Raw genomic sequence first — 26,173 nt, forward strand, 5'->3', positions numbered from 1 at the left:
TGCCCGGTCCAATCCCCAACTCTGCATTGTCCCCTGTGCAGCACAGAGAATGACTCCCAAGCACAGAATCAGATATAGACCCCTGAGCATCGCTGGGTGTGACTCCAAAACCAAACAAAAACACAAAGCCTATTAGTAATTAAGTAGGGATCAGGAAATAGATTAAAACCGTGTTTTGTCAGCAAATTAGTTCAACATAAATAAAAATATCACCAGAAATAATTTTATTATCGCTTCTAATATTTTAAACTATACAAAAAGTATAGAGTGAAAAGTAAAAGTTACTCTTGACCAATCCTCTTTCCTCACCTATACCATCAACCCATTCCCCTTCTTAGAGAAAAATAAGGATGGTAAGTTGTTTGGTAACTTAATTATGTTTTACTTGGCCATCTTTGCTTGAATATATGAAAATATACTGTATCTCTTTGAGCTTTCATAATTGAGCTCCCCAGGTTCTTAAGAAGCATGTAGTCTCTATCCAATTATGTTTATTCAGACATATGTAACATCCTCACACTTGAATGTGCAGACATGGGGTCCTCACACAGTGCATCCATTCAATGGAAGCATTGTGTCTTTAGAGACTTTTCCAACTGTCCTTTACTTGACCAGATTTATGTACTAGTTTCTTGTCAGGTAGTACCTGCTCCATGTTTGGTCTCAAAATACCAAGGAAGGATAACGCTACCTTCCCTCTGTATAGTCATGCCCAAGATCCCCCATCCTGTTTAAGCAGGATCCAGAGATGCCTGAGTCGTCTGCTGCTTGCTCAAGAGCTTCGCCACGTAGCCCACGTGCCATTATTTTCCCCTTAATAACTTTCGAGTTTAAGCCCCTTATCAAGCTTTAATAATTATTCACTTAATTCTTTCTCCCAACAGTCTAGTGAGATCATAATAGTCGTTGTCATTATTCCAATTAAGTACTTGTTGGTACTCCAATTTAAAGCAATGATAGCACAAAGGCACACACCAGAGAATTAAGTGGACTGATCAAGGTCAGGAAGTGGAGTGTCGCTCTTTGGGCTTACAAGAGGGGTTGCAATACACCACATGAAGTCAGCTGCCTCTCAGAGGGCCTCCAGCCTACTCTTTTTTTTTTTTTTGGAGGGGGTTGAGAGGGGGTGAAGGAGGAGCACACCTGGCAATGCTCAAGGCTTACTTCTGCTCTGCGCCCAGGGATTACTTCTGCTCTTGGGGACCAAACCCAGGTTGACTTCGTGCAAGACCAGTGCCTTACCTGCTGTACTATCTCTCCAGCCTCTCGCCTACTGTTTGAGAAAACGGATCTATAGAAGATACCTATAGCCCAAGATAAGCACCACCTACTGCTTAAGTGTGTGCGTTTTCTAAACTTTTGGTCATTGATGAATAAAAACCCAAAGCACGTTTGTTTTCTTTTGGATATTGGAGTCACCATAGGAAAGGCAGAGGAGCTCTTGGCAGTCAAGCTCACTGCCTCTCATATCTCCAGATAACACTGCATGCATTGGGACATGGAGCCCCTCATTCATGGACAGCAAGATGTTTGCTGTGTAGTTATTGTGCAGTGGGAAAGGATTTGCTTCAGTGTCCACACATATAAGGAAACACATTACTGTTATTATAGGGGAAGGGGGACTCTCAGTGCTGCTCAGAGCACTCAGGGTGAGTCCCATTGGTGTCTGGGCCCTAATGTACTGGGTGACTACCTCAACCTCACCCAGAGGCATTAGATTGGGGGCCATGTGTGCCAGGGACCAAACTCGACCTTGTACTTATTAAGGCATATGCTCTACTATCTAAATTGTATCCCTGTTACCATCACTGTTATTTATAATGCAGACATTAGAAATATCCAAGGGCTAGCAAAGGTGATTGGTTCAGTAAGTTATAACATTTTTACAGTGAAGAGATAATGTCCTTAATAAGAAATTAAACAGTGCATTGCATATCAAAGCTTCTCCAAGAGAGAAAGGGTTCATAACTGAGTCATCCAGGAAATTTTTCAAACCTCAGTAACCCCCCATCTGACTCGAAAATCCCCCAACTCTGGCATTTCTTTTGACCCAGATTTTTAACACAGTGCTTGAGAGGCAGTAATTTGTGGTCTTTGATAAGGGGATAGTGAGAATTAAAGAGAGATTAGGTGCTCTAAATAATTTGCCAAAATGTTATACAAACTTGAGACAATATTGTAAAACAGTATTTTTTTCATTGTAATGTTTATGGAAAGAAAGATTCCAGTTTCAAGAAATCTCCTGTCTACTGAAATGTAGCATTAACCTCAGATACTTCCAGCATAAAAAATATGCAATATGATTGAACTTATGGAAAACAGTACTAAATACAACTTTTCTTTCAAAAGTTCTTAAATGCCAATAGTGATTGATCAATCCTCAGGTAGAATGATAATGAAAAATTTTTTGCATATCTATATACATTTTCCTACAGTGAAGATACTTTTATACGGAAGGGGTGATATTTATAAATAAAGCAGGCACTGGGATCCGTGTGTGTTTTACCATTGATTTCTGAGCTCAGCATCAGAATCCCACAGAGTGGAGGAAGAAGATACTTTTTCAGGGTGCTGCTCCCCAAACACTCTACTTAGAGGAAAGAAAATATTTAAAGGGAGGACACTTGATTTTCCCCTTATGAATTTAGGATTAAACCTTTGTCTTGATGACACGACTAGAAATATGAGTGACATGTAGAGATACTCCACAATTTGTTGGTACCCCATAATTTATTTAACCATTTCTTTCTTTTCATATAAATCCAGTCTCTTCCCCCAAATCCTGGCAGCTCCTCCAGGCTGAAGCTTGTTATCTGCTGCTGTAAATTATCTTCCACAAACACATGGGCCTCTGGTAATGCAGGCCAGATGTGAGCATTTGAAAGGCTTGATAGTGAGCAAGCACAAAAGCATTTAAATCAGAGAGCTGGGACTTGGCATGACTTCACTGGAAAAGTTCCCAGTCCCTCAGGGGAGGGCAAGCGAGGGAGCTCAGGCTGGTACCACCCAGCTCCACACACTGATATCTCTGCGTCATCTCCCCCTTATGCTTCATAACACCTCTTGCTTTCTCTCTCTTTTTTTGGTCTTTCCTCTTCTTTACTCCAGCTCCTCTTTTCAAGTCACATTTGCTATGCCCTCAGATGGTAAGGGACCACTCAGGGACCTCACCCTCAACCGTGTCTGTGGCACTGGAAATTCCCCCACGTTATAGGGCACTCACAGGATACATGGGGGAAACAGCTTCCTTTCTGTGAAGTTGCTGCAAACAAAGAACCTTTAAAAAGACTGCTGAACACTCTCACCACCCCATCCTAATTGTAGAACATTCCACCTATAGAATGAGTTTAACTGAAGTTTAACTCTTGACTATAGTCCATCAGAGTCCAGCTTTAAGAGAGAGCCAAATATATGAACCCCAAAACAGTACATAAAGAATCTGGTGAAGATTGAGATGTATTAATATGGAAAGATGCTCCCAGCATTAAAAAAAACTATGCAATATGATAGAACTTATGTAAAACAGTAGCACTGTATCACTGTCCTCCCGTTGTTCATCGATCTACTCAAGCGGGCACCAGTAACGTCTCCATTGTGAGACTTGTTGTTACTGCTTTTGGCATATTAACTATGCCACAGGGAACTTGCCAGGCTCTGCCATGTGGGCAGGACACTCTCAGTAGCTTGCCGGGCTCTCCGAGAGGAATGGAGGAATCAAACCCAGATTGGCCACATGCAAAGCAAATGCCCTACCCACTGTGCTATCACTCCAGCCCACATAAGACAGTACTAAATAAAAATTTTAAGAAAAAAATCTTAAATGTCAATAGTGATTGATAAATCTCTAGGTAGAATGATTATGGAACTTTTTCGCATATCTAAACAAATTTTTCCTACAATGAAGATATTTTTGTGCAAGCACTAAGGGTGATTAAAAACGAAGTTAACCTGTTTGTGCCTGAATTACCATGGCTTCTTTCAACCCATCAAGGAGTAGATGATTTATTTACATTAAGGAAAAGACGGGAAAGTTTGTTTCTTTCAGAGAAATTTCACTAAAAAGCCAGTGAACCATCTGACTTGATGTATCTTACTGTAAGCTCAAGAGAGGATCTCTGGAGATGGCAGGGGTGAGTCAGTCGGAATTCTTTGTCCACCCACCATCCTCCCAGCTGAACACGCAATATCCCAGGACCTGGGGAATGTGACTGTTGACTGCATTCATTGCAACCTTGACCTCTTAAGTAGCCCAACCAGTTCTTGAATATCCATGTATTTGTTTAGTGGACTCCATCTTTGAGAATCAACTAATTCATATGACTTATGAATAATTCATATGACAGTTCCAGAAAGATGTAGAATCCATATTAACTGCTCAGTCCTGACTCCACTTTCTTTCGGGATTATATTTCTGTGTCCTTTCTGATCCTATTCAGGAATTATAGAAATCACAGTCTTCTGTAATCTGTCCTCAGGGTGAAATCAGGGGGGCCAAAGGAAAGAATTAGTGTTCTGAAGGGTCAAAGACATTGAAAGATGTCAATAACGTGAAGGATGTCAAAAACATTGAAGGTTGTCAAAGACATGAAGGGTGGGTTTTCCCCATAGTCAAGTCATGGACATTTGGGGGCCCAGTAATTCTGTAATAGGGAACTCTGCTATCCTCTAGGATATTTGCAGTGTCTCTGGTCTCTGCCTAATAGATGCAGGTAGTACCCTACAGGTCATGGCAATCAGAAAATGTCTTCAACAGGAGCTGGAGAGATAGAGCAGTAGGTAGGGCACTTGCCTCGCACATGGCTCACCCTTCATTCCCGGCAATCTGTATGATCCCCTGAGCACCACCAGGATGATTCCTTAGCACAGAGCCAGGAGTGAGTGCTGTGCACCACCAGGTTTGGTCCAATCCACTTCCAGAAAAAAGAAATAAATAAAAAAGGGTCTTCAACATTACCAAATGCATCTGCCACCCATTAAGAACTGGTCTTTAGAATCATTCTTAGCTCAAATCCCAGTTCTTCCATTTAATGACACTGTAAGTTTCAGCAGCCTTTATGAGTCTGTTCTTATTTGTAAAATGAAGTTGAAGCTGGTGGTAGGACAGAGGGTTGTTGGACATGCGTGTGTGTGACCTGTACTAGATTCTCAATAAATGGTAATTATTTTTATGGTGTAAATAGACATGCTCAGGGGGCAAAAATTCCATATTGTATAATATAGCTATTGAATACGAACACTTCTGAGACTTTGGGCTAACCTATCCACTTTTCTCTTTTGTCTTTATTATTCATTATGCCCAGATGTCATCACCCTATCCAACTTTTACTTCTCCTGCCTTCCCTCCTGCCTTCTTTAATCAAGCATGTATGATCTTTGCTCTTCTCATGGAAGATCAGAGCAGACTTTTTAGATTTGTTGTGGGGGTAAGAAAAGGAGAAAAAGAGGGCTGAAGAAATAATACAAGGCTTAAGCCACGGTGCCAACCCAGGTTTGATCCCCAGCCCTGCTTATGGTTCCCCAAGCACCACAAGAAGTGATACCTAAGCACAGAGCCAAGAGTAAGTTCTGAGCACTGCTGGGTATGGCTCCAGAACCTTATAATAATGATAAATTGATATTTATTATTATGAAGAAGTAAGGGCCAGGGAGATAGTACAAAGCTTACGGTACTTGCCTGGCATATAGTTGCAGCCACAGTTCTCATTCAAATCCTGGCACCACATATGTTATTCTGAGCATCACCAGGCATAGCCATTAAGCACAGACCCAGATATGGCCTTGAGCATTTCTAATTATGCCCTCCCCCCTCCACCACCAAAAAAGGGAAAAAAAAAGAAAAAAAAAGCACATAGAATTCACATGACCTGGATTTCCTCCCCTTCAGACAGGTCACAGCAAGATCCGTATCCTCCTGGGCTTCCAGCCCTCTATGGAAAACCCAGAGAGAGTCTCATTGTGAGAGAGGAGCAGCCAGCAAGTCTCTGCAGGCTCACCTGGAGGGCCTTTCTGGCTCTCCTAGCAATGCCTGGAAATCCAGAGTGGACAAGTTTTCCTGGCAGAGGAGTTACAGAGTGAAGCAAATAGTGATTCCCTGGGTGGAATTCTCCAAAGCGGCACCTCTCCCAGAGATGAAAGAGGACGTATGGACTCCCACGAGTGCTGCATAATAACTTGGAGAAAGTGAAATACACGAAACCACAGTGCTGTGTTCAGCATGTATTACAGAGTGAGACGATGACGGTGTGGGGTCATTATGAGAACTAAACAGATCTCTGTTCAGAATGTGGATTAGGATCTAATAGGAACCTACTTAGGCAGGTGGCTGCGGGAGTGCCTAAAATTACTTGCAGTGTCTGAGTGAAAGCTAGAATGAGGCATTTTAATTTAGCACTCATTGGACCACAGTCACAAACTCAGCATTGTTCCCAGTGAGAAATAATTGAGCACTTCTTGCTTAACTCATCTTCTTGGAAGACATCACGCAGCCATAACCCAGGCCTAGAAAACAAAGAAAATACGCTCCATTGAGGAGAAAAAGTCATAACTGGTCAGGACAGTATTTGTTTCCCAGTATTTTCCCATGCTCTGTCAAAATAGACTCCTTTGTTGCATCATATATCTTTGAGAAAAGAGTTCAGGAAAAATACCTGAAATTTCCATTCTTACATATGTAGTTCCATTTTTAAAGAGCTTCTAATTAAGGCAGTATAAGAATTAGTGTTCTGAAGGGTCAAGAACACCGAAGGATGTAAAGTTCCAGTGTGGGTTTTCTCCATAGTCAAACCATGGGCATGGTATTTTATTTAGAAATATAAAGTAGGTTGGGGCTGGAAAGATAGCACAGTGGATAAGGTGCTTGTCTTACACTTAGCTGACCTGGGTCCTGCACCTCACATGGTCCTCTGAGCCCTCCAGGAGTGATCCCTGAGTGTAGAGCCAGGAGGAAGCCCTGAGTACTGTCGGGTGTGGCCAAAAAAGAAACAAAAGAGTAGGTAGAAGTAAGATAACATCACAATAGTCACCACTGTACCTACTGACTAATGAACATTGTGCTGTCAATCATATTGAGCACTTTAAACTTCTTTCTTTCCTTTGGTGTGGGAGCAAGTGTGAAAGGTGAGTCTAGTGGCCAGAGAGATAGCACAGCAGATAAGGCATTTGCCACATACATGGGTGATCCAGATTTAAAACCTTGGCATCCCATATGGCCCCCCAAGCACTGCTGGAAGTAAGCCATGAACACAGAGCCAGGAGTAAGCCCTGAGCACTGCACGGTGTGGCCCCCAAAGAAACAAACAAGCAAGCGAAGCCAGAGCCACAGAGATCATATAAAGTTTAAGCTTTTGCCTTGGATCTCACAAACCCCAGAGGGATTCCCCACATTTGATTCACCCTCGTGTATGGTCCAAACCCCTTTAAATCTTTCCCAGCAGTGGGTAACCAAGTAGCTAGCCAAGGTTCCAATGCAAATTGGTGTTGGAGTGAGAATTTAAAATAACATCTTGCCAAGTCCTTGATGTTGACTTTGCTTGTTTGGTGTTTGGGCCACACCCAGTGGTGCTCTGGGCCTACTTCCAGCTAGTGCTCAAGGTTGCTGCTCGTGGTGCTGGGGGACCATGTGGCATCAGGGACCAAATCCAGGACTCAAGTATGTGGTTCAACTCTCTGAGCAGTCTCTCTGGTCTATCGTATTGAACAATAATTAACTCCCTCCCCCAAAGTATATACATATGTGTATATATATATGTATATATATGTGGGGGATGTATACATACATATATATGTGTGTGTGTGTGTGTATGTGCATGTGTGTGTGTGTGTGTGTGTGCCTCCTACCTATTGGTGACTGTCCAGGTTCAGCCCAGTGTCTACTTTTTTTTTTTTTTTTGCTTTTTGGGTCACACCTGGCAATGCAAGGGGTTATTCCTGGCTCTGCACTCAGGAATTACTCCTGGCAGTGCTCAGGGGACCATATGGGATGCTGGAAATTGAATCCAGGTCGGCCGCGTGCAAGGCAAATGCCCTACCCACTATGCTAATTGCCCCAGCCCCCCAGTGTCTACTTTTTGACACGCATGTATGTGCTGTGAGCTGTAGCTGGCAGGTCACCCTCCCTCTTTTGGTCCTGTCTTAGACTTGTGACCTTCTTTAATCACTGACTAGTGTTTAGTAAATGCCCTTTCTCATCAAGAAAGGAAATAAAAGAGGAGGGGTACAGGAAATAAAATACATTTTTTTTAAAAAAAAGTTAATTTTCAAATCGCAACTGCTTTTTGTTTTGTTTTGTTTTGTTTTGTTTTTGTTTGTGGACCACAATTAGCTGTGCTCAAGGGCGACTCCTGACTTTCTATGCAGGGGCCTCTCCCAGTACTGCTCAGAGGACCAGGAATTAAACCTGGATCAGCCACAGGCAAGACAAGTGCCTTGATCCCTGTACCATCTTTGCAACCCAACAAATTTGCACTTGTTAACTCCGGGAGGTTTGCCTCTGTGTCTCTGTAACATCTGCTCAGGTTCATTTTGAGGCTGAAAATTTGATCATGGGCTTCACCATGACAAAATCATAGTGCAATCACAGTAAGAGGCCAGAGAGATGGTACAGCAGATAAGGCGCTCACCTCGCATGCAGCAGACCTGGGTTCTATACCCCCTGGCGTCCCATATAGCCCCGGGAGGCACAGCTAGGAGTGTTTCCTGAGTACAGAGCCAGTAGTAATCCCTGAGTATTGTCAAGTGTGTCCCACTAGATCCCTCCATACCCCCCCAAAAAACAGCTCCCAATAAGAATGCAGAAAGGAAACAGTACCCTTTTGTAGAAAAGGGTGGAAACAGATGGTCTTTGTTTTACTAGCCTGGGACAGTTCTTTGACTAAAAAACCCTAGATTTTGTTTTCCATTCATGGTTAAGTGTTGATAGGTACTCTTGGAACGTTTTCCCCACTGACTGTACATACATCTCATACACTTCATAAATACGAAGTCCTTACAATGGCCTCCTTGAGGAAAGAGATGGGATTCTGGATCCATAGCCCAGGTAATCAGATGCCTTTGCAGAAAGGTAGAAGGCAGCTGGGCAGGTCGCCAGAAAATGGTGGGAAACAAGATAAGAACCTGGTAACTGCACCTCAGAGAGAGGCGGCAACGGGCTTCAGAAACCAGGTGTAGCCAGTTTTTAGTTTAAAGGTATCTCTTTAGATTTGGACAAGTCACAAGTTGGTGTGACATGAAACCACCAAGCTCCCACCTTCAGTTTCTTAAATTCTCGAAGGCAAGCAAGAGAATTGGTTTGGCTAGCAGGCCTTCTCTGCAATGCCTTTTTCTTCTTTGTACCTGGTGAGCTCATGCATGTTTTAAAACTCAGGTCAGCAGTCTCTCTCCTGTGACACCTGGTGCCATGGATTTCAGGTTAGCAGTATTCTCCTTGCTCAGTCCACTGCGTCCCTCCCTTGGGACTCCCAAGCACTGAACACATGCTATATTTTATCGAGGTTGTTATCACAGAATAAAGCTTTGTATCACGTTGGTTCAGACTATGAATATTAAAGTCTCATAGGTGTGAATTCAGGTTCCAGCATGAACTACACATATGACTTGAGAAAGTTAAGTTTGCATTTCTATAACTCAGCTTTCTCCTCTGCCAAATGGGTTCATAGTACACTGCCTGCAGCTTCTCTGGAGGTTGATTGAAATGCATGTAGGTGTTGTAGCACACAGGAAAGTCCCTGTTACTTTAGGTTCCTTATTTGCCAGCAACAGTTAACAAAGCAACTGTTGAGGGCCAGGGTGATAGTACAGTGGGTAGAGAGGAGGTAGGGCGTATGCCTGGCACAAGGCTGAGCCGGGTTCAATTCCCAGCATCCCATATGGTCCCCTGAGCACTCCTAGGAGTAATTCCTGAGTGCATGAACCAGGAGTAACCAGGAGACCCCCACCACCTTTGTGCACCGCCGGGTGTAACCCAAAAAGAAAAAAAGACTTGGTAATTATGGTTAACAAAGCAGATTGAAGGAGGGGCCAGAGAGAAAGTAGCGGGGCTCAGGTCTTGCGTGTTGCCAACCCCAACCCCAGTTCAATTCTCAGTTGCCAACCCCAACCCCAGTTCAATTCTCAGTTGCCAACCCCAACCCCAGTTCAGCTCTCCCCAGTACTATGTATATGTTCCCGAGCACCTCCAAGAGTGACCCCTGAGCAGAGTCAGCAGTAAGCCTTGAGCACTGCGTCCAAAATCAAAGGGGGTGGGAAAGAGAGGGCTGGAATGATAGTACAGTGGTTAGGGTGTTTGCTTTACATGCGATCGACCTGGGTTCGATCCCTGGCACCCCATATGGTCTCCAAGCGCTGCCAGGAGTGATTCCTGAGGGCAGGGCTAGGAGTAACCCCTGAGCATCACCGGTGTGACCCAAAAAGCCAAAAATAAAAAATAAGAAGAGAAAACTGAAGGAAAACTAAACTTTTAAATGTCTCAGAAAAATCAGAATTCCAGGGCTCTTGGCGATCTAAAAATCAGGTAGATTATTCTTTAGAACAATGGGCAATTTCATCAGGGTTCCAGTGGCAGAGCAAGTAGACCCCCACCACCTTTGAGCTCTGGGACATTCCAATCATACTGACATCCCAAGGTGAAAGAATCTGACTGGTCTGGTTGGGTGACATGCTGCCCATATTTTGGAGAGAGACTCGGGACTGAGCAGAAGGAATATGCCCTGCAGAGTTCTTCTCTCCCTGACCCCTGCCTTACTTTTATATCCAGTCACAATGTTTAAGTCTGTGTGTATGTGGCTCAGATCAATATGGGCGTGGGGGTGGTAATAATAAGCACAGAATTAAGTGGGGTTTGGGAGGGATAGGGATGGGGGTTCTAGGCCACATCTGGCTCTGTGTAGTGGATACTCATGCCTCTGTGCTCAGGGGTCACCCCTGGTGGAACTCAGGGGACATATGTGGTGCCCAGGATCAGACCAGGAAAGCATGGGGATGGGGACAGGAGCTAGTGCAGTGCTTAGGTCACATGCCTGGTTACGGCACATGCTTCCAAACTAGACTTGATTCATGGCACCTCATGGTCCCTGAACAAAGCTAGGTACAGCTTTGAGACCTCAGCACCACCAGACTCAGGGCCCAGCAGCATTGCAGTCTCTGCCGTGCACTGACCCACCAGCCTGATTGGACAAGAATCACTAGTGGGGCCCTCACACCTCATGGGCACTGATTGGAGTACGCCCCCTCCCCCCAAATAAAAGCTAGGGAACAATAGGAGACCTTAAATGGGCTTTAATTTCAAATATTAACAAAGAATGATAAACTTTGTTAGTATGAAAGTTCATTGATGGTGTACAGTTAATACATTTCTGTTAGAGATAATGAAATACATCTATCTCCCACTTTTCCAAAATTTGCATTGTACCACTTTGCTTTGACAGGGACCGGCATTAGTACCTTTTTTTAGCGAATAGAAAGACATCTTTCCACTTTTTGTACCACACACAGCAGTACTCAGGGTTTACTCCTGACTCTATGCTCAGAGATCATCTTGGTGGGGCTCAGGGAACCTCATGGGGTGCTGGGGATCGAGCCTGGTTAGGCTGTGTGCAAGTACCCTACCCACTGTAATATTGCTCCCGCTCAGATGGTTTTCACTTTTAAGACAAAAGGTGAAAATGAAAATAGTGTTAGTTCTGTGGCAGCTGCGATGGTAGCACCAGATTAATGAGTAAAGTTTCATGTGTTAATTTGGTATGAGAAGATTCCTTATAAACTAATGGTAACTTCTTCACTTCATGTCAGGGCTGGAGCGATAGCACAGCGGTAGGGCGTTTGCCTTGCACGCAGCCAACATGGCCGACCAGAGTTCGATTCCTCCGCCCCTCTCGGAGAGCCCGGCAAGCTACCGGGTTTCAATTATACAATGATCAAACACCCATACCTCCACCAGTGCCTATTTTCCACTCCCATGCGTTCCAGTATCCCTCCCACCCCCATCCCCCCGCCCACCCTGCCTCTGTGGCAGGATATCCCCTTTTATTCTCTCTCTCCTTTTGGGTGTTGTGGTTTGCAAAAGAGGCATTGAGTGGCAATCATGTTTGGTCTATAGTCTACTTTCAGCATGCTTCTCCCATCCTGGGAGGATCCTCCCAACGCTCTTTATTTGGTGCTCCTTTCCCTATCTTATTTATTTTTAATGACAGAACTGTGATTTATAAAGTTACTGATAGATGAGTTTTCTTTGTTTTTTGTTTTGTTTTTGTTTTTGTTTTTTTGTTTTTTGGGTCACACCGAGCAATGCACAGGGGTTACTCCTTGCTCTGCACTCAGGAATTACCCCTAGTGGTGCTCGGGTGACCATATGGGATGCTGAAATCAAACTCGGGTTGAACGCGTGCAAGGCAAATGCCCTACTCATTGTACTATTGCTCCAACCCCAAGAACTCTAAATCTTTAAATCACTTCCTCCAGCATTACAATTCAGAGAGTAGATGTTTATTAACAATAGCTAATATTTCTTTGGATTTTACATATATTCCTTCATTAAATCCTTCTAAAATCCTCTGAGGTCAGGGTAGAAAAGAGATGAGACCTAATTTAGAAGCAGCAAAAGGTGACTCACGTGGCCAAGACCACCCAACAGGTAAATGATTGAGGCAGTGCCCCAGATTCCAGGTCTTTGTGATCCCAGAGCCTGTCTTTCTCTGCAGTTCATTTCCCTCCATAACTTGTCTTTTCCCTAACCTCATCGTTTTTCTTCATTAATTTAACGTACCAGCAAGATAAGCCAGTTGCGAGTGGTGGTTCCCAGGGTGACTGATTATGTGAAGTGGGGAGAAAAGAGGTGGAAGTCTCAAGAAGGGAATCTACATCTGTGCTCTACCCCCCTCTGTCACCTGGGGAAGTCCCTGGGAAATGAAAGACTGATGAAAGTCGGCTCTGTGATAGCAGAGTGGGTAGGGCGTTTGCCTTGCATGCGGCCTACCTGGGTTCGATTCCCAGCATCCCATATGATTCCCTGAGCACCGCCAGGAGTTAATTCCTGAGTGCATGAGCCAGGAGTAACCCCTGGGCATTGCCGGATGTGACCCGAAAAAAAAAAAGAAAGTCTGCTCTGAGCCCCTCCCTGGCACCAACATTCGCAGCCTGCCAGCACCACAAACAGGCAGCTGTCAGGCTGCACCTTCCCCGAACAGCACCATGGGAAATGATCCTGCCACCCAGTTTCTCAGGGAGCCATGGACTTAGGCTGAAGCAATCAATTGCACTTTGCAGGAAAGGAAAGTCAGTCCTAGATCTTACCCAGGCCTTTTGGGTTTCTCACCTTTCCCTCAGAAAAGAGTTTTCGGAGATGAAAATGAACTCTAATAAGTTTACTGAATCAATAAAAGGAGGTCCACTAAGATAGGGGTTCAAGAGAGAACACAGGCTTCTCCGGAACAGATTGCCCAGTACATATTCCAATGGCAAAGTCTGAAAGCATGGAACTCAAGCATGCTTCTTCCTCTGCCAAGTTAGTTTAGACACAGTCCCCAACTGGCCTCCCTAGGCCCTTGCAAGGGTGATTGCCAAGGGGGAGGGCTGTGCATAGTTGGTCTTCTGATATTCTTCATGTGGCCTGATTCTAGGCTGGGAGCCTGTCCTTCTGGGGTCCAGCTTCTTTCTCAGGGTCCCACCGGTGCTGGGGCCTGGATTTCTGCATCTCAGTGGCTTTCTGGGCTCTGGAGGTGGGTCTTTTGTGGCAAAGGCCCCCATCAGGCTAGTTCAGGTTTCAAATACTATTTTCCCTAAGGAACTTTAGCATGGTCCCCCATCTTGCTGTCAGCAACAAACCCTCATAAATAAAAATATAAAGGGTCCTTCTCTTCCTGGAATTCTTTCTTTCTTTCTTTTTTTTTTTTTTCTTTCTTTCTTTCTTTCTTTCTTTTTGGATCACACCTGACTCTGCTCAGGGGTAACTCCTGGCTCTGCACTCAGGAATTACCCCTGGCGTAATTCCCATCCAACCATATGGGATGCTGGGAATCGAAGTTGGGTTGGCTGCGTGAAAGGCAAACGCCCTACCCACTGTGCTATCGCTCCAGCCCCCATATGTTTGTTTTCTTGAAGAGGGTGATCCAAAGGGCAAACACCCAAGACCAAGGCGGATCAGGATTTTGCAGAACTGAGGATCAGCTGGCTATGTGCTGGTTAACCATTAGCCCTTTAGTCACCTTTAGTCTCACCAATCCCAGAGCAAATTCTTCTCCAGGCCTGAACCAAGTCTTAGAATCTTACCTCTTTCCATGCATATTCATCAGTCAAGACTCCAATAACTGAAGAAGGGGGTGGGGGAAAGTTCCATTACCTCATTGACCCACTCACCCACCCCAGGGCTGAGCTCAGCCTTCTGCAGTCAGCTTCAGCATTAGAGACTCTGCAAACAGAAGCTGTTCAAGACATCCCTCCCCTCCCACTCTGGAGCTGTCAGCGCTGCCCTCCCTGAGCTGGCGAGCAAAGGGGCCCAGGCTAGGGGGTTGGGGTGGGGTAGAGTGTGGCTGTGAACCATCTGATTTGCATGACAAAAAACCAGAATTAAGTACTGTGTAGAGTTTGGCTCCAAGCCAAGGGAAATCCTGGAGTCTGGCCTGTTAAAGAAGGAGGGGGGGCAGGGCGAGATTGAACTTTGCCTGTTCAACTCCAAGTCTGAAAAGCACTGAGGTGAGAACTGGCCTCAGGATTTAATTATATGGGCTTACTCAGCCGACTTCTCATTCAACTCTCAGAACTCACCTTGATTTTGTTTTGAAGCTGTCTGAGGTATTAAGAGCTTCCAGAATGTGTATCCAAAAATGAGCAACAGGGATAAAGCCGACTTTTCAGTTGGTCACCACTTTGGGTTTCTCTTTAACTCACTTTCCAACGCACAAAAACCCCTAAAAAATGTTATCTGTATATGTGCATTTATGCAAATATGGGGACACATACTACAAACATACTTACTGTGGTACAGATTTACTATTTAATGATTCATTTTTGTTTGGGGGGCCACATCCGGCAGTGCGAAGGGCTTAATCCTGCTTCTGCACTCAGGGATCACTCCTGGTAGGGCTCAGCGCACCATACCTGGTGTCAGAGACCAAATCCAAGTCAGCTATGTACAAGAGAAGAATCTTACTCTCTGGCCTCTATGGATTTCTTTTAAAGGAGTAAACACGAAGCAGCAACACCATCCTCTACTTCCTCACAATTCTCTCTGTATTGGATTGGAGAGATGGTTCAAAGGGCCGAGCTCATGCTTTGCGTGCACTGACTGGGCTTGCATTGAATCTCTAACACTGCAGGTCCCCTGCCCCTCCCCACTCCACCGCACCCCACCCCCCACCCCCCCGCCTCCATCAAATCCTTTGGTTTTGGGGGAAAACTGAATGATGAAATCATACCAAGAGAAGGAAAGAAATCTGAAGGAACCAATTTCTATATTGCTTTGCAGGTTTTACATCGAAAGCATATCATTTTTAAAGGATAAAACTACGGTGGAGCTGTTTTTCCTGAATGCGAAGTCTTGTGTGCACAAGGTAAGAGGCCCCTTGGATAGGATCAGTGAGGGACTGAGATGACGGGAGCTTTAGAGGACAACACTCCCTGTGTTTTCATGTTCAATGAAAAAAAATAGGTCATATTGTTTTCCATTGATATTTTCACCCCTCTCTTCCATCAAGATAATTCTTCTCAAACCCTGAATGGGAAGGCAGCAATCTTTAAAGGACTTGTCGATTTGCTCAAGCAGGCCCAGTAACATCTCCATTTTGAGACTTGTTTCTGTGTTTGGCATATTGAATATATATTGAATATATATATAATATATATATATATATTTCTAAGATTGGTTGCCATCTACTTTAACTCCATCAAATATGGTGCATTACTCTTGGAATATTAGTAGTGAGAAGTATGAGATGTCAAGAAATAGGTTCATTCATGCTCAGTCTAAGCATGTAGAGAGTGGCGGTGGTTGAGTTCTGGACATTTTTCAGCTGATGGGGCTGGCTTTTTTGGGGCGGGGAGGAGCCTCACCCACCCACCTCTGGGGTGCCACAAATGAAACAGCCTGTCATGGGGGCAGGCAGCATGAGCCAAGTGCTTTAAAGCACTATTGCAATTACCTGTAGTAGGGGATCAGAGTTTTTGTTGTTGTTGTAATGTTTGATGGGGTTTTGTTGTTGTTATTGTTCTTATATCCAATCCAATGTAGTGGACACATTGCTTTTTATAAAATTAGAAACCAATCATGGGCTGGAGAGAGATAGCACAGAGATTGAGGTGTTTGCCTTGTACCTAGCTGATCCCAGTTTGATCCCTGGCACTACATATGTAATCCCCAAGTATCACCAGGTTTGATCCCTGAGCACAGACCCAGGAGTAAACTTTGTTCACTGCCAGGTAAGCCTCAAAAATTAAAAAAATTAATTAAATTTTAAAACTTAAAACTCACCATGAATTGTCTGGAAGATGATCCTGTGTTAGGATGTTGTGCTATATTAAATCACTCTAAAAGTTTGAAAGATGCTCCATATGTGTCTTTTCTCCTTGCAAACGGACATAGCCATGAAGTTCTCCACTCTGGGTCCTCAGCCATAGCCTCGGAAATGGCAAGGAGTCTGGGGTTGAGCTTGCTCATTCGTAGCCTTGCTACACACTTCTAGATTATGGTCTCCAAGGTTGGCTCCCAGCATCCGCTCATACGTACCACCCTAACTCTCGGGGTGACCAGGGACAGCTGGATGGTGCCAAACCTGGAAAGACAAGCGAGACAGACTTTGATCTAAGGCACCTACATTTGCACTCTCTCCCTGTCTTCCTGTCTCCTAGGGTGCGCGCGCGCACACACGCGCACACACACACACACACACACACACACACACACACACACAAAGCTTTGATTGGTGTACGACTCAGAAATGGCAGAAGTTCTCACTCTTTAAACAGCTTTAGTGAGATGTAATTGACTGTACATATTTAAAACGTGTCATTTTATAAGGTTCGACATATAATTCACATAAAACAGTTAGCACACTCAATATGATCTGTCCCCAAATTAGAGATCTACTTTTTTCTCACATTAAATTACATTTTCTGAGTGTAATGGACTTTGAATCAAATAGTAAATAAATCTTTTCACCTTCTCTCAATAAACATAACTATTTTAAGATTTATACGTAGTGTTCTGTATATCAATAGACTACTCTTTTATTGCTTAATAGTGTCCATTGTATGACTATACCTTAAATTTTTTATCCACTTGGGTTTTTTCCCTTCTTTTTTGTCCAGCTTTACTGAGATGTAATGACAAGTGAGTGTTGTGCAGCTTAAGATATATGTTGTGATTGTTCATATACATATACATATATATTACAAAACATCCATTTGTTGATAGATATTTGTGGGATTGTAATTTTTATTATTTAATTACCATTTACAATACCATCATAAAAGTTTCACGTGAGCATCACTGAAATTCGGTATGGAAGGTCGGGACACAGTTCAAGTGGAATGTGCACATACACATATACACCTACCTCGCACACAGGAGGCCTGGTCCCTTTCCCGAGTACCACATGCTCCCCATCCCCTCACCCCTACCTTAGTATTGCTGGGTACGATTTCTATATTTTAAAAAAATCATCATTTGGGCTGGAGCGGTAGTCCGGCAGGTAGAGCCTTGCACACGGTTAATCCAGGTTTGATTCCCAGGACCCCATGTGGTCCCCTGAGCCCCACCAGTAGTAATCCCTGAGCACAGAGCCAAGAGTAAGTCCTGGAAGCTGCCCCAAAAAAACAATAATAAAATTATCATATTCATACACAACAGTTAAGTCACCTCTGAAAGTTCAAATGTGGATAAATATTTGTACTAGTTTGATATTGATAAATATTTGTACTAGTTTACCACAAGAAAAACTGCCATGGATCTGAGTGTTGGGGTAAAATCTCAAATAATAATGGTGGGTCTGGTGTCAAAATATTGAATGTAATCAAAGTAGAGAGAGAGTAATGTGGAAATCATCTGCCCCACAGGTAGGGGGAGGGTGTGGGATGGGGGTATACTCGAGTTTTTGGTGTTGGAGAATGGGCACTAGTGAAGGTACAGGTGTTTCATTGTATGACCGAAAGCTTTGCAACTGCTCTCATAGTGATTCAATAAATAAAATTCTGAAATAAAATTATAAAAATCAATCAATCAATAAAAAGTAAGGTGGAGTTCATGCCCAATTCAATCATCTAATCAGTGGTTGAATAAATAGCAGTACTCCTACATTTAAAAAAGAAAAAAGAAAAGAAAAGAAAAAGAAAAACTGCCATGAACATTCATATACTAGTCCTTTTAAGCACTTGTGCATTCTTTTCTCTTGGGTAACTACCTAAAAGTGGAATAGCTAATTCCTATGGCAGAGCTGTGTTTAACTCTTTAAGGCAATGCCAAACTATTTTCCAAGGAGGTTGTGCTGTTGCCCACAAGAAGTATTTGAGTTTTAGTTCCTTCACGTCCTTGTCAATACTTGGCGCAGTTAGTCTTTTTCATCTTGGGCACAGATGACTGTGTAAGTGCAGTATCTCATTATGATTTTAATTTACATTTCTCTGATGATATATGATAGTGAACATCTTTCATATACATATCTTACCATCAATATATTCTCTTTATATTTTAATCCCTTGTCTACCTCTTTAGGTTAAGTTTTCAGAGTGTGTATTTTTAGGATACAAGCACTTTTTTCAGTTATGAGGATTGCAGATAGTTTCTTTCTGTGTCTTGCCTTTCATTATCTTTGTAGTGTCTTTAAAGACTGAAAGACATTCTTTATTTTTTTTTAAATGAAGTCCATTTTACCAGGTTATATCTTTCATGGATTGTACTTTTGATATTGTATCTTAGTAAGCTTTGCTTAACCCAAGGACACAAAGATTTTCTCCTGTGTTCCAGAATTTTAGAGTTTTACCTTAAGGTCTGTAATTTATTTTGGGTTAATTTTTTGTTTCTTTGGTTTTGGTTTGGGGACCCTACACAGCAGTGCTCAGAGCTTGTTCCTGGTTCTGCACTTAGGGATCACTCTTGGCAGTGTACAGGGTAATCATAAAGTGTGCTGGGGATTGAACTCAGGTTGCAAGGCAAGTGTCCAGCCTGCTATACTATCTCTCCAGCCCAGAGTGTACATTAGTATGTGACACAAAATATGGACAGAAGTTTACCTTTTAGCATATGAATATTCAACTGCTACAGAATCATTTGTTGCAGAGTTTTGTTTCCTAAAACAGGAACTAAGGTACTTGATGAAAGATTTGTTAATTTGGGGCATTTTGATTCCCTCATAAATACTGATTAGTAACCTTGTAAATTCTGGTGTTGTGTTTTCATTTTCATTTGCTTCAAAAGGGCTTCTAACTTTTTGACATATATTTATTTGCCCATTATATTTAGAAGGGTGAAGTTTGGTTTCCAAATATTTGGGGATCTGGGGCTGGAGCGATAGCACAGCGGATAGGGCGTTTGCCTTGCATGCGGCTGACCCAGGTTCGATTCCCAGCATCCCATATGGTCCCCTGAGCACCACCAGGTACTCCTGAGTGCAGAGCCAGGGTAACCCCTGTCCATTGCCGGGTGTGACTCAAAAAGCAAAAAAAAAAATGGGGTATCTTTTTTCAGATGTTTTTGTTATTTATTTCTTTGTATTGAATTAGATATTTTGTATGAGTTAAACCTAAACTTATTGAGACTTTTATAACAAACAGCCTACCTGTTGTGCTATCACTCTAGTCCCAAGACTTATTTATGGCTCAGTATATACCACAAAATGATCATCTTTATCCTGGTGATAGTTTTTACTCTGAAATATGCTGCACTTGATATTGATACAATTATTGTAAATTTCTTTTTATTTTTGTTAGTGTGGTAAATTCTTTTTTATTCTTTAACCTTAACCTTTAACTTATACAGTTTACCTACTAGTAACATTAGACCATTTCATATGGTCTTATAAGAACCTTACAATATTCATTTCTATTTCTCCTATCAGCTTTTATGCTGTTGGCATCATACATTTTACATATAGATACATGTGATATCATTACTATTTTTATAAAACCATCTTTTAATCTCTGGCTGCTTCTAAGATTTTCTCTTTATCACTGCTTTGAGCAATTTGATTATGATGTGTATTATTATGATACGAGAGCCCGGCAAGCTACCGAGAGTATCTCGCCTGCATGGCAGAGCCTGGCAAGCTACCCATGACATACTCGATATGCCAAACACAGTAACAACAAGTCTCATAATGGAGACGTTTCTGGGCCCGCTCGAGCAAATCGATGAACAACAGGAGGACCGTGACCGTGATAGTTTTTTAGTTTGGGGCCTACACATAACTGTGCTCAGGGCTTACTCCTGACTCTGTGCTCAAGGATCACTCCTGACAGGGCTCAGGACATCTGTAGGGCTAGGTGTGAGGCCCGAGTAGACCATGTGCAAATCAAGCACCCTCCCCACTGTACTATGTCTCTAACCTCTCTTTGTGTCTCTTATGAGTGGTTTTTGTGTTTTGTTTTCCATTGTCACTGGGCAGGGTGGAGAGTCTTGCACACTTCACTGCCATGCGTGCACACTTGATTATGTTGTGCTAAGGGCTACACACTTCTTTGAGCTTATTCTATTATCTGTGTCATTTCTGGGTATTTTTATCAGATTGGTTTTCAGATATCACCTCATTATGAGTGACATTTCCTTACTGATTTGCATGCCTGGAAATGTTACTGGCCATTGAACAGTATTTAATTTTATATTTGGGATTTGGGAGTACTGCATATTTTCATATTCCAATAAGTATTCTGACATTTGTTTTATGATCATTGAATTACTTAGATGCAGTACAAATTTTTTTCATATATTTTATAATTTGCTAGACTGGCACACTGCATTGTTCATTCTAGATCTTATTATTCCCCAGAGTTAGATCTTCCCCAGAGTTAGTCTTTACTCAGTGCTCCATGAATTATGAGTGTTTCCATTTGGACTAATTGGAACAGGCAAATGAGGAACACGCACTTTTCCCTTCCTCTTTTCTGATAGTTGTTTTGCTTGTTTGTTTGGCGGTAACACCAGACAGTGCTGAGGGCTTACTCCTGGCTCTGAGCTCAGGGATCATTTGTTTGAGAGCCATGCTTGGCAGTGCTCAAGGTTTACAACTAGCTCTGTGATCAGAGATCACTACTGGAAGACTTGGGGGATTGTGGGGTTCTGGAGATCGAATCCCAGTTGGCCACATTGCAAGGCCCTGCCAAGTCTATTATCACTTTGGGCCTTCAAATGGTTCTTTCCCCAACCATAGCCTTACCTTTCCACAAAAAGGTGATCAGTTCTATGTTAAATACTCAATCAAACAATGTGTAGGTCTTCAGTATTTTTTCGTTATTTTGTTTGTTTGTTTATTTTTTTGGGATCTACAAAGTGTGCTCAGGGCTTACTCCTGGCTCTGTGCAGGGATCACTCCTGGTGGAGTTCAGGGCATCTCTAGCGCTAGATATAAGCTCTCTGGCTCTCACATCTATTCATTTCAGTCTCATCAGTCTCTCAGCTCTTTTTTTCTCAATTTAGAGTCCATTCTTCTCTGTCAGATTTCCCCTCTACAGCCTGGAAATCATCCCAGAGCATCCTTTGGAAGCAATCATGGAGTTCATTGTGCTGTGTTGCCTAACATTCATTGTTTTTGAATACTTGTCTCCTATTTCTTTTCTTTTTCTTAGTTTTTTATTATTTTTTTTTCAGGTGAGAGGGTACATCCGATCCTTGTTATTCCATCCTGTTAAAAAGGAGTATTTAAATCAGAGTTTCAGTTAATTTTATGAGGCAAGCCTGTCTTTTCTAAGGGTTACTTAATAAGTAGACATCTATATATCAAGTACACTCCTACTGAGTCAGGAAAACATTTTGTAAGCAACAGTTGCTTAGCTTCTCCTTCATGGAGAAATACAATTACCCTTGTGTTGTATTCATTGCCTTGCTGGCTGTAAGCCAGTAGAATTGTTTCTTTGGTCATTTGATTGCTATGTTGCTATCATATATATCATATGATACTTCTCTTGGTAACTTTTCTGAGTTCTATTTATTTTGACAAAGGAAAAGAAATTTCACTTTGTTTTTTGTTTGTTTGTATTGGGGCTACACCCAGCTGTTCTGGTAGTTGCTTGAGGGACCAGGTGGTACGGGGGGTGCAAAGCATGAGCACAGCCAGGAGAGCTATTTACTCAATCCCTAAATTGAATATTTTATAAATAATATGTAGATGACTGGTAACAATTACAAAACGAAATGCCTGTTTCCTTGGGGTGGAAAGCAGGACCAAACTCAGACAAGGCATGCTGTCTACAGCTAATCCAAACCCCAAGCCCTCAGGTAATATCATAAGATGTCTGACAGTCTAATACCATTATACCTCAGGAATGAGGTTCAGATTAACCACAGCCATAGGAGAAAATATATCTTATGAGAACATTGCCTAGATGAAAAAACACACATAAGGTGGGTTATTGATCTGGATTTTTTGGTTGCTGGTGTGCCACACCTGGCAGTAGTCAGGGCTTACTCTTGGCTCTGTGCTCAGGGTTTACTCCTGGTGCTTAGGGAACCATGTGTGGTGTTGGGGATCGAACCTGGGTCAGCCATATGCAAGGCAGGTACATTACCTGCTACACTCTCTCTCCAAGCCCAGTAGAGATTTATGAAAATAAATCACTGGTGGAGGTACCTGATTATTCCTAGATCTCAAAGTGAAAAGTACTCCCTTCTACACTAATTCCCCCTACACATATTTTTTTCCTCCATACCAGATAATTTATCCAACTGTCAGTTTCTTTCCTTTCACTGAGGACAGCTACACAGAAAAGAAGAGAAAGCTCTTACTTGCAAATAATGTTATATACTTCCTTACATGCTTAGTAAGAAATATGACTTGTGATGAAGTTCAATAAAAAGGTAAAGATAAAGGCCCTCCCGTTGTTCATCGATTTGCTCGAGCGGGCCCAGTAACGTCTCCATTGGAGACTTTGCTGTTACTGTATTTGGCATATCGAATACGTCACGGGGAGCTTGCCAGGCTCTGCCGCGCGGGCGAGATACTCTCGGTAGCTTGCCGGGCTCTCCGAGAGGGGCGGAGGAATCGAACTCGGGTCGGCCACGTTGGCCGCTTGTAAGGCAGACGCCCTACCGCTGTGCTATTGTAATTATCTAAATATGAATTTATATCATGCAAAAATTTCAACCTCATGCATCTGTTATTTGAGATACCAGTTGATTCCCAATGGTTTCATAAATACCATTGCTCACACACAATGAATAAGCCTTAGTAACCCTCAATACTTTGAAAGAAATAGTGTACCTTATTTCAGAGCCTGAATTTCCTCAATAATCTAAAAAGGGGATTAAGATTTTTTCCTTTGGTTATCTCAGAACGAATTCCCATAAATCGTAACTAATTAAATAAATGAATGGATCTTCATAATCAATGTCTGTTTCCAAGAAGTCAAAAAAGTGACTAAAACAGCTTACCTGATATATAATTAATCTAAATTAATTTATAAATTCTTAAAATGCTAAAAAGCATTATTTCCAGCACCAATGAGATAGTACAATCAGTAAGACACTGCTTAGCATGCAACCTACCTGGGTTCCATTCCTGCTAACACCACATATAGTTCCCTGAGCCCCACCAGAGTGATCCCTGAGCACAGGGTCAGGAGAAAGCCCTGAGCACTTGAAACCCATATATATTCATATGCACATATGTAGATATATAGTAGATATATAATGCATGCATATATGTATATGCACAATACATACATATATGTATATATGCATAATGTACACATATATGTATATATACATACACACAAATAATTTTCTAAGTCTTACTGAATAAATTGTTCTTTTAAAAAAGAATTTTAGAGGCCAGAGCCTAAGATAGTACACCAGGTAGGGGACTTGCTTTGCATGCAGCTGACACAAACTCAACCCCTGGTATCCCACATGATCCCCTGAGCACAACCAGAAATAATTCATAAGTACAAGCCTGGAGTATCCACTGAGCATTGACATGCCCCGCCCCCCATCAGAAAAGAAAAAAAATTATGTCCACTCTAGCATCTAATGAAAAGTAAGGCCAGTAATGAGGCTCAGTGATAGAACCTTTACAACACCTTGTATGTGTCAAGTCCTGGGTTTGGTCCTCAGCACCATACCACAGGGGGAAAAAATCAATTGAGTTTTTGTGTAATTTTATATCAATCAAAAATTAATAATAGTCTTTTTTAAAAACAGTATGGGAAAACTTTAACTATGAAGCCCTTGGAGATAGACCAGATTCAGCCATGCTGAAAATTAAGTTGTTTATTTATTCAGCAGTTATTCTTGGGGTGCCTGCTCCATGCCAGAATTGGAAAGGCCCTGAGAGTTTCTTTTCTTTTTTTCTATTTTATAAAAACTCACTTTTAGGCATCAGGGAATGTAAAGTTCTTTTCTACCATATTGTTCATTATGATGATAAAACTTGACTTAATGTACTTCTGCCCTTACAAAATCATCCAAAAATGAGGTTGGGATATAGCTCACTGGTAGAGCACATGCCTTACATGTGTATGCTGGATTCAGTCCCCACTACTGCGACTTTTTTATGAAAGGTAATCAAAATGATTCAGTGTTTTTCTTCTCTGTCCACTGTGAACTGCTGATAATAACTTACAGCACAATTTAAATATGAGAAAATACATTAAAGCCATACTGGGTCCAGAGAGATAGCTCAGTGGGCTGGAACACATGCTTGGCATGTGAGAGACCTGGGATCCATCCCTGGTACCATATGGTCCCCAGAGCACTGCCAAGAGTGACCTGAGCACAGAATCAGGAGTAATTCTGAGTACCGCCCAGTGTGTCCCCCAAATCAAACAGTAATAAAAAAATGCAATGTTTTGATCATGACATGGAGATTTTTTAAGGGAAAGTCTTAATGCCAGGCCCACCTCTCTTCATACAGCTTTTTAAGAAAGGTACTTAAGCACCTGAGCTGTTTGCCTATTTCCATGTTTAGGTGAGATTAGAACATCATTGCTCATTTGACCTTCAACATAGCTCATGAAAAGGGAAATATCTGGTCCCCTTTTTTTGTTTTTGTTTTTGCTTGGAGGAAGCGTGTTTGGGCCATACTTGATGATGCTCAGGAATTACAGCTGATGGTGCTTGGGGAACCATATGGGATGTGGGGGATCACACCCAGATGAGCCTTTGCAAGGCAAGCGCCTCCCCACTGTACCATCTCGTCATCCCCTTAATTCCCTTTTACAAATAAAACAGAGGGGCCATGTAGTACTAATCTCACAGAGCTAGTAAGTAGGAAAAGTGGCAATATGCCAGGGAAGAGTCAGCCCTTTAAAGCACCTCCATTTTATCTCACTTAATCACTTAATCACTTAACTTCCCGTTAGTCGTCGATTTGCTCGAGCAGGCGCCAGTAACATCTCCATTTGTCCCTGTCGCGTGCTAGTGTAGCCCAATGGCATCTGTTCGCTCCGGGAACATGAAGGGCCTCAAACCGATCATTCATGATCTTGACGAAGAAGTCTGACCATCTGGTAGTTGGGTGGCCACGCGGTCTCTTGACATCCCGTGGAATCCAATCAGTAACAGCTCTAGTCCAACGGTCATCTTTAAATCTCATTACGTGAGCAGCCCATCTGATTTTCGACACCTTGGCAAATGAGACAGCGTCCCTGATCCTTGATCATCGACGGATGTCAGAACTCCAGATTCCTTCTCTCATTTGAGTGAAACGTGATATTCCAAGCACAGCTCTTTCTATTCTTCTTTGGGAGACCTGAATGGCGTTCTCATCTTGTTTGCGTAGGGCCCAGGTCTCTGAGGCATATGTTAATGCAGGAAGAACAGTGGAATCAAAGAGATGTGCCCGGAGCCAGAGGTTCTTCGTCCTCTTAGCTATTTCTTCGACGTTCTTGAAGGCGTTCCAAGCCGCTCTCTTCCTCCTGCGCAGCTCGCGTGCCAGGTCATTTCTCATGTTGACCTCTCGACCTAGGTAGACATAGCTGTTGCATTCGGAGATGGTCGTTCGATTGAGAGTGAATGGGGCGTCAGGAACAAGGCTGTTTCTCATAA

General features: G+C 42.7%; 1 protein-coding gene across 2 annotated transcripts in view; it reads left to right on the forward strand.

Annotated features, from left to right (window-relative positions):
• The window catches only part of FRMD4B (FERM domain containing 4B), a 232,287-nt gene that overhangs the window by 83,144 nt on the left and 122,970 nt on the right, over positions 1 to 26,173 (forward strand). For both annotated transcript variants that reach the window (XM_056108020.1, XM_056108021.1), the window contains exon 5: positions 15,455 to 15,539. In XM_056108020.1, coding sequence (XP_055963995.1) covers positions 15,455 to 15,539 — 85 coding nt within the window. The remainder of the gene's footprint in view (positions 1 to 15,454; positions 15,540 to 26,173) is intronic.

The sequence above is a fragment of the Sorex fumeus genome, unplaced genomic scaffold (genome assembly GCF_029834395.1).
Source record: "Sorex fumeus unplaced genomic scaffold, SorFum_2.1 ptg000191l, whole genome shotgun sequence".
In the NCBI taxonomy this organism is placed as follows: domain Eukaryota; kingdom Metazoa; phylum Chordata; class Mammalia; order Eulipotyphla; family Soricidae; genus Sorex; species Sorex fumeus.